Source organism: Henckelia pumila, chromosome 2 (genome assembly GCF_033568475.1).
Source record: "Henckelia pumila isolate YLH828 chromosome 2, ASM3356847v2, whole genome shotgun sequence".
In the NCBI taxonomy this organism is placed as follows: Eukaryota; Viridiplantae; Streptophyta; class Magnoliopsida; order Lamiales; family Gesneriaceae; genus Henckelia; species Henckelia pumila.
This window is the reverse complement of record NC_133121.1, coordinates 56,502,666-56,512,485: the sequence shown is the minus strand read 5'-3', so window position 1 is coordinate 56,512,485 and position 9,820 is coordinate 56,502,666. Positions and strand designations below refer to the sequence as shown.

Here is a 9,820-nt window from a genome sequence, read left to right as displayed (position 1 = left end):
CCAAAAATAAGTTATTTTAATGACTTTTATTAAGCTTTAAAAATCTCATTAATTATAATTTCGGGATTTAAGGTTAAATATCAGATTTATATTGTATTTAAGAGTTTTAAAATTCTATATATTTAGAATATATATTTATCCTAATTAATTATTAGTTATATTATGTTAAATTATCTCCTAAAACCCTACTCTATTCACGTTTCTTCCTACCTAGCCGCCTCCACCTTCTTCCTTCTCCTCTCCCATGTTTTTTTACAGCAGAATCACTAGCCTCCATAGCCGATTCTTCAAGGTTTTTAAATTAGTTTGAAGATTCGTTCGTCCAGGAAAGCCGTACGCGCGATTTAGACGTCGTTTCTTGCAAAAATTCATCAAGGCACGTCTCGAATCCATTCTTGAACACCATTTAAATCATATTACACAGTTCTTTTTAAACATGAATGATCAGATTATGTATGCGTTTGTGGTTTTGAATGAAATTCTTCACATGATCATGCATGATTCACGTTTTTAGGTGCATAACCCATGTTTCTTCATATATTTTGATCTAAGGCTGTTTGAGGGGCTGACCACATTGGTTGAGGGCTGAGTTAGGGTCCTTAGGGTCGTGATTGTATGGTGGTTCATGTGGCTTAATCGTTGGTTTAGGCTGGGTGCACTATAGAAGACAGATTTGGCACAGGTTGAGCAGTTTCAGAAAAATGGCTCGTTCTTGGTCCATAGGGTGCGTTAGGGTCTGGTTCTGGTGGGGTTAGAACCGCCAGACCTTGGGGAAGGTATTACAGGTGGTGCTCCGGCAGGTGGTGGCCGGAGCGGGGCGGCCAAACGGCCTGAAGTGTCGAGTCGCGTTCTGCGCGTACAGCAGCAGAGGGGTTATGTTGTTTTGGTTCGTTCTCCTTCTACAGAGCTCGGTTTTAAGTCAAATTTGTTGCGTTAGAACCGCCTAGATGTTAGATAAGTATGGGCAGTGGCTTCACGGCCAAAGGTGGCCTGAGCAGGCGGCACGATCAGTGTTTCTGAAACCGCTCAGGGCTGCCATGAGTTGGGCTTTGGGAGAGGAAGGCTAGGGTTGCGTCTTGTGTTTTGGCGGGCCGGGCTTGGTTTTTTGGGTACAGGTCGGGTCTAAAATATAATGGGTCAAGTTAGTTTGATCCGGGTTTGGGTTATATTAGTTGGACTCGGGTATTTTTATTTTAAATTAAATAAGAGATTAAGTTAATAATAAATGAGTTTGGGCTCAAGTTAATCAATTAAATTAGCTAGTTTAATTTTAATTATGGGCTTAATTAATTAATGAAGTGAGCCCACTAACTTGTCATGGGCCGTGTGATCCATGAGAATTATTGGGCTAAGATGTGTTGGGTTTAGTAATTTAATGGTCTAATTTATAGGTTAATGAACTAGTTAATAATTTATTTGATTAATTCTAAGTAATTTAATGGATTTAATTAATGTTTTAGTGAGCTTATTAGTTTTACATGGATCTAGGGGTCCATGAGAATTAATGGGTCAGGTCATGTTGGGTTAATTACTTATTGTGTCAGTCTAGGAATTTATAGGTTTAAGTTAAGTGGTCAGCAGCTCAAACAAGTCCTTGGAAAATTAAAAGATCCGTAAATATATATTTAATTCATGCATGCATTTTTTTATTAGATATATAAGTATGATTTTTAAGAAAATAAATAAAATATATATTTACGGGCGAATTTTCATGAAATAAAGAAATAAATAAAAAAAAATTTTAGTTCATGCATCATGTAAGAATTTTTATGATAAGTTTAAATGTATGTTAAGAAAAATATATTTTTATGAAAGTTGAAGTGAAGGTGGAAAGTGATGTGGTTGGAGGCCGGGATACCTGGGTCCGGTGACCTTCCTAATGATGTATAAGTATGATGAGCTTATGGATCCAGCTGAGAGGGCTGGTGAAGTGGCAGCACAGAGGTGGAAACCCCACCACCGCGTACGTTGGTTTATAGATTGATCAATCGCTTAGTATGATGCCACCGACATGGATACGACCTGTTGAGAACTAAGAAATCATGATAAGTTATTTTATGAGATTTATTAAGTAAGATGATACATGTTTAGCATTATGATAAATCAGTATAATTATTTTATTTCATGTTTATATGTATATAATTTTAAGATCATGCACGTATATTTATATTCACGTATTTTATATGATGTGTGCTTGTGTGTGGTTTCATTTTGTTATATAAGGATAGAACGTGCTGAGCCTCTAGGATCACTAGATTTAAATGGTGCAGGTGAGCGGAATGTTAATGAAGTTATTGTGTTCCCGACTGGCGGCAAGGGCGTATGAGTATCCAGGCGGCTAGAACCCGTGACCATAGCTCTATCACGATATTTATGTTGAGATATAAAATATGTATTTCCGCACATGTTTTATTATTTTGGATTGTTGGTATATGCATGGATTTTAGATTTAAGTATTTATTTTCTAAGTTTTCATGGATTTTTGTGAAAGAGATATTATTTAGGAATTTTATTATGGAAATTTTTTAAAATGATTATTTAGTAATTAATGTTAGATATTTAGTTGCATGCTTGTACTTTTATTATTATTTATGATTATCGTGTAGATGCATATTAAATTAAGAAAAGTTATTTTTAAGTTTGATGTATATATATATATATATGTATTGCATATATATTTTTATATTCATTATTTTATAATTAGAGATAGAGATAAAAAAAAAAAAATCAGTAGTAGTTCTAGGATGTTTCACCAAGTGTTGCAACACCGAAGCCTACACCGAGTGGATTGATCTGAAAATTTTTCTTACCTTCTAGCAAAACAGTAAAAGAAATAAGATCTACCTGTTCAGTCTTTTCTTGTTCTTCCTCAGAATCTTCATCACTCAGGAAAACATTCATACCTTTTCGAAGTCGATTGGCACATTCATACGCATAATGTCCATATCCCTTACATTCCCTGCATTGAACATTATCAAAACTTTTACTTGAGGACTGATTTTACCTTCATAACTTTGACGTGGTCCTCGAGCAGTAGTTGATTTCTGAGGCTTCTCCAAAGTAGGTAAACTAGGAAATTTCGATGGTTGTGCACTTTTCTCAATTTTATTCTTTTCTTTCATCACCTTGAGGTAATCAGTAAATTTTTTTGAGATCAAGACAATAGAACCATCTTTGAGATCAGATCTACTCACTTCCTGCTTCACTTCAGAAAAATCATTGTAATTATCATTATACACTTGAAAAGCAATAGACTTACCTTTGTGATCATCTTTTACTTCCATCTACATCTTATATGTGCGAAGAGAGCTGATTAATTCATCCAAACCCATTTTAGATGTGTCTTTAGATTCATCTATAACACAAACTTTGGTGTGAAACCTTTTTGGGAGAGAATAAAGTACTTTTGACATAAGTCTCTCGTTCGAAATAGGATCACCAATGACAGATGCTTCATTAGCAAGGCTCTTTAGTCTAGTATTGTATTCCATGATGGTCTCACTTTCCTCCATTCTCAATTTCTCAAATTTTGAAGTTAGGAGACGCATCCTTGTCTTCTTAACACTTGTCGAGTCTTCACAGTGAGTTTGAAGTTTCTCCCAAGCATCCCTTGCACAAGTACAAGTACCAATTAGATTAAACATATTCATATCCACAGAAGTAAAAATTGCATTAATGGTTTTTGCATTATAATTGGACGAAGTGATCTCATCGGCTGTCCATTGTGCTCTTGGTTTGGGTCCAGGAATATCATCGTCTCTCATTGGTGGAGACCAACCTTCAAGCACATGTTGCCAAGCCCTGAAATCTATTGATTTTATATATATTCTCATCTTTAGTTTTCATGGGCCGTAATTTGTTCCATCCAAGATTAGTGGATGAATTGCAGCATTCGTGTACGGAGTATCCATAACAAACCTGTAACAAAAACCAGGAACACACTTAGTAAAGTCAAGTGGTGGCTCTGATACCACGTGAAAGAAACGTTGTACGTGGTTTGTTATGTGAAAACAGGCAGTGTTGCTTGGTGTTGTAACACCAACGATAACACAGTGCAGCAAAAATTTAAAGCGTAAATAAAACACAAGTAAATAATTTTGCACGAGTATAAAAACTCGTGCGGGTGCCTTAGGGCTAAATATCACTAGAAAACGTAAGATCAGTCTTACAAAGAAATACTAGTGATTTTACGAAAAATTAATAAATCCTAAATTTCTCAACAAGTTGAGAAATCAAACTTGCATCCTAAATAAATCAGAGTAAAAACAATTAGATGCAACTCCCGTAGCCTAAATTGAAGAACCACAACAAATCTTCGAACAACACAGTTTCCACAGTATTGTCTCTGATGTCTTCAACACGAACGGCAATACGAGGACATGCAACAATAAAGGTTGCAAAAACCTTGCTTCAGAATCTTCAAATTCTTCAATGGAATTTTTCAGTTTATGCGCAGGCAATTGTACGTCTGAAGCCTTGTCTTTCTTATGCGTGAAAACCTTCTTTTATAGATTAGAATCGAAGTCTTGAAGGTTTTCTTAGATAGAGTCCTACAAGAATAAGAAAACATGATTAAGCAGGAATAAAACTCTATCAAATATAATAAATCATATCTTGATAATATCGAATACTTAATATATCTAATAAATACCTTATCAAGACATAATTTTAGTATGGCAAATATATTTCGCAAGATATTCGAAATATAAACAAGATATTTGCAAAATATTATAACTTGTCTAGAAAGCAAAATCAAATATTTAATTAATAATTAAGATCGAGAATATCAAGTAATTAAAACTCCTTTCAAAATCATTGGAAGCCACGGGGGAAGCAGAAACACCAACACGCGAAGTCTCAGAAACGGTGTTGCCAAATTTAAGAAGCACTTTGTAAGCCATCCAAAGAAAATAACGACAAGAAGACACACGTCTAGGAGCAAGCACAAGGACGCAGAAAATCAAAAGAGATAGCAACAACAAAGCAATCAGGAGAGAAACGAAGAGAGCGAAACACATACCATGCGAGAAAGCCCGAGACGGCAGTCGGGCGTCTACCCCGCATCATGAGAGCCAGAATAAGGAAAACGATGGCAACATAACCCATAATCCATTCTACCATGGTAAAGGCATGCAAAAATGAGATAGGAAGAAACAGAAGAAAATTAAATGAGGCTTTATATTAATAGATAATAATTAATTACTTAATTACGTGTTATTAAGTAGAAGAAAAAATTTTAAGAAGAAGGAAATTACAACCGAGGCCTTAAAGAAACCAAGCTGAATCCTTGTAGTTTGAAGGCTGCACAAAGAATTTCACAATTGCAAGTGGCTATATATATATATATATATATATATATATATATATATATATATATATAAATAAGCCCAATGAACTACACCAAAGAAATGTCGGATAATTTAATACTCATAGATATCCATGTACATAAATTAAGTCCAATGATTAAAAATCCTATAATTCATAACTATAGACAACACATTAGGCCCTGAAAGTCTCACTGTTGTCTTGGAAAGGAGAAGCATCATACCATCTTTAATGTTGGTGTAGCGACATGCCGTAATATTTTATTTAACGTGGTTCAATATCGAGAGAGATATGTGTTAAGATTCACATTAAAATGTTGTTTTCTCTAAATTGAACTAAAACTAATTTCACCAATTTATCTCAGAATTCTTGCGAGCATTCAATAATTAGACTAGTATTTCGCTGCACGCGTTGCATACTCATACAATTCATTTTTTTAACGAAAACAAAAATAAAAATAACTTTTAAAAATACAAAAAAATATAGTTTTTTGCTAAACAAGTAGTCACAAAAACAAAATAGATATAACAATTTTACAAAGAAAGTGACATTTGACGTCAAAAAAATAGTGAGTGATATTTTTATAAATAAAAAATATCAAAAAATGATAAAATATCTAATGACTAAAATAGAGGAAGACATATAACTGACTAATTTACCTAATAATTTTGATTTTATTGAAAATTAAGTTAGAATATAATGATGATTTCAAATCAAGCTTCACAAATTAATTGAAAGTTAGTTAATTAGAATATCTCTACTATAATAATATAATAAGATATTCGAAAAACTTAGTGTATTCGTTACAGAGATTTATTAATTTTTTTTAAATTACAAACTTTTGTGGAGTTGATAGACTTTTACTGACTTTTTTTAGAATCTCACAGACTTTTAAAGATTTTCACAGAATCTTGCAGATTTGTTTTTTATGACTTTTACAAACATTTGTAAACTTTTTTTAAAAGCCTATTAATTTTGTAATTTATGATCGTGATTTTTAAACTTATTATTTCTTTGAATTGGTAGTTGAGTTTCAATAACTTCTATTTATATATATATTTAAATAATTATATTTATTTAAAATATTTTTTTATCTATTAATATAAATAAATTTTTTCTTATTATTACTTTTTGATATGATTTAAAAAAATCGATAAATAATATTATATTCATTGCAATTAAACAGTTAATGCAACTCTGCAAAATTTAATATGTTTGATTGAAGTAAAATTTTGTAGAATCTTACATAATGATGTTATTAATTTTTATTTTACTATAAATTTGAAATAGAAAAAAAATATTTGTATAGAGATTATTTTTAATCTAAGTAGTATATATGAGAATATTGTTTGTATAGAGTTTATTTTTAATAGAGATGAAAGTGTGTAGACATAAATTAATAAATGTCCACCCAAATCTTTAGCATGAACCCAAGACAATTATTGATATTTTATTGTTGTACCTTATGCTTTAATTCTTGTACTTAATAGAATTCCATGGATTCTTTAAAAATCTATTGTCATTTTGAATACATCTAGACTTTTGTAGAGTTTTTAAAAGTTAAGTTTGAATATCACATGCCTTTTTAAAACTCTATAAATGTTCATCTTGAATACCACCAAACTTTTTATGATTTAAAAAAATCGATAAATAATATTAAATTCATTGCAATTAAACAGTTAATGCAACTCTGCAAAATTTTAATATGTTTGATTGAAGTAAATTTTTTATAGAATCTCACATAATGATGTTATTAATTTTTATTTTACTATAAATTTGAAATAGAAAAAAATGTTTGTATAGAGATTATTTTTAATCTAAGTTGCATGTATGAGAATATTGTTTGTATAGAGTTTATTTTTAATAGATATCAAAGTGTGTAGACATAAATTAATAAATGTCCACCCAAATCTTTAGCATGAACCCAAGACAATTATTGACATTTTATTTTTGTGCCTTATGTTTCAATTCTTGTACTTAATAGAATTCCATGGATTCTTTAAAAGTCTATTAACATTTTGAATACATCTAGACTTTTGTAGAGTTTTTAAAAGTCAAGTTTGAATACCACATGACTTTTTAAAACTCTACAAATGTTCATCTTGAATAACACAAAACTTTTATGGAGTATATAAAAGTTTTGATTGAATACCTCTAGACTTTTAAACTTTACAAAAGTCATTAAAAGTCTAGAACCAATACACGCTAGATAAACATTGAGCACTAATTTTCAAGATTGTTGGCCTAATCTAGCTAGTTAGGATTGAAATTTGTTGTCGGTTTACCAACCCAAATGGAAGCTAGGTTCCTTGAATGCAAATTGTCTTCATAAATTCTAGCAACCTATACTATTACCATACTCAACATTTGAAGGGTTATGTGCACTAAACTTCTCGCATTTTGAAGATATATGTTTGGTGTTTTTGGCAAACAGACGGTCCCTGCACTTTTAATCTTTTTCTATTTTAAAATTTATTTATTATAACCTTTTTTAAAAAAAAATAATAATAATAATAATAATAATAATAATAATAATAATAATAATAATAATAATAATAATAATAATAATAATAATAATAATAATAATAATAATAAGGGGCCTCATCTATTTACACCTATTTCTTTTAATTTACTATTTTAATTTTCTTTCAAATATTAACTCATGTACTAAAGTAGCAAATTTGCAAAGTGCATGCAGATGAAGTATCTGCCAAAGATCTTCCGTTTAGTGACAGAGATCTTGAATTAAAATCCCACGGTAGTTCAGATAAGGTTTTAAATCCCTACAATATTCCCATTATGTGTATATATATTTTTAAAAAAAAGATGGAGCATCTATTTCTATATGAGAAGTAATTAATATTAAAGATTAAATTAAACAATATCTAAAAGACTGGAACTTCTGTTATAACCACTAATATACAAAGTAATAATTTTTCAGTCTAGTTTTTTTTTTTTTCAGTCTAGTTTAAGAATTACAAGAATTAGACTTACAAATATCGATGACTTACAGCCCAAATTATATCAATTGTTAATGTAGTATTTGAGATAGTTTCTAAAACACTTAATTCGACTTTGAGATACAATTATATCAAAAAAGCTACGCCAACTAAAAAAATTCATTTGCCATTTGCCTCCACCAGACATGGAAATGACTGTAATGCCCCTAGACAATTTAGGGTACAAAAGAAGTGGCGACCAATTCAAAAGCGGCAGACATATTCATTACCCCTGCCCGATAAAGACCCTCTTTACTAAAGTGGAATTTCTGCCTGACCCCCACCCCACTCTTTTAAATCTTTTTTTTTTTTTAAATTCAAATATGAAAAATAAAAAATTATAATTTCACTCTGGAATTCTTGCTCTTCCTGAAACTGAAATTCATATGGCTGCAGTAGTAGACAAGAAGCCTGGTTATGTCATAAACATAAATTGAATCATCTGAATGAAAAAATCACGCAACTCGGAGAGTGAAGATACTAAGCAAACCTAAAAACAGTTGAAAATCTAGGATGGGAGGGCCAAAAAAACAATGTCTCGCCATCGAAAAACCGAAACAAGAACTAGTAATTATGCAAACTTTGGGGGCGGACGAACTTGTTAAACGAAAGAAACAAAAAATTTGGATCAAGTTGGTTTCAAATTGTGAAACATTGTTTTCCACTTGATCTCTTGTTCAAGTGCAGGAGACCAGTATTCGTCGTAGTCTCCGTCCACTAGTCTGTCTTGAAAGTCATGCAGCACCATAGGGCTTGAGAAGCTGTTGATTCTTGGAGTAGCCAAAAACAGGGGGCTCCCATTTGTCAGCAAAAGTGGAGCCCCTCCCGTCCCACTCCCACTACTAGCCGCTCTCAGCCTTTTGTTCCTCTTGAGCTTGCAATCCGTCAACCTTGCGCTATGAACGCGACGAGGGACGAGGCGGGCGAGGGTCGGTTCCTTACGATGCATCCACGTGCGCAAGTGCTTGGAAAACGACGTCTTTGTCCGCTTGATCGCTATCAAGATCCTTGACATGGGATGTGGCAAGTTGCCCTTTTCTTTGCTAGCAACCTTGAGAATTTCGAGCCTGTGTTTCGCTATGGAAATTCCCATACTTTGGAGGAATTCGTGATTGAAGTAAGGTATATCTTCTTGTTCTAGCTCATTTTGCGCAAACGCTAGGCCATACTCGTAGGCCAAGCACGGATCTAGGCTTGTTTTCGAGAGCCAAGAAAACCAATCCATGGCCTAATATGTGATTTGATTGTGTTCCAAAATATGGTGCCCAAATGTTGTGGACATATATATATATAGTACGCGTAAAGGGATTTTTGCAGTAATTTGACCTTTTTTTCTTTTTGCATACTTATGCTTGTTTAATGGGATGGTAGTTAAAACTTGAGTGTGACTAAAAGGAAAATAAAATTGGGGATGTGGGGACTTAAAGTTAGTGGTTACGTTTCAATCCAAGAATCACAAATAATGTGAACCATTATATTTATATATTGAGTAAGAA

The 9,820-nt window shown here is 32.3% G+C and overlaps 2 protein-coding genes across 2 annotated transcripts; both read right to left on the bottom strand.

Annotated features, from left to right (window-relative positions):
* Positions 1–3,284: 3,284 nt before the first annotated feature.
* LOC140877638 (uncharacterized) lies at positions 3,285–3,764 on the bottom strand. Its single transcript, XM_073281177.1, has one exon. The coding sequence runs from the start codon at positions 3,762–3,764 to the stop codon at positions 3,285–3,287; it is 480 nt and encodes a 159-aa protein (XP_073137278.1).
* Positions 3,765–8,274: 4,510 nt separating this feature from the next.
* LOC140885000 (uncharacterized) lies at positions 8,275–9,580 on the bottom strand. The gene has a single exon (XM_073291911.1). It carries the CDS (start codon positions 9,547–9,549, stop codon positions 8,953–8,955), a length of 597 nt encoding a protein of 198 aa, XP_073148012.1. The 5' UTR covers positions 9,550–9,580; the 3' UTR covers positions 8,275–8,952.
* Positions 9,581–9,820: the final 240 nt, after the last annotated feature.

What these genes read in the sequence shown, in the direction of transcription:
- LOC140877638 (XM_073281177.1), bottom strand. Translation starts at nt 3,764, where the DNA reads ATGAGAGACGATGATATTCCTGGACCCAAACCAAGAGCACAATGGACA.
- LOC140885000 (XM_073291911.1), bottom strand. Translation starts at nt 9,549, where the DNA reads ATGGATTGGTTTTCTTGGCTCTCGAAAACAAGCCTAGATCCGTGCTTG.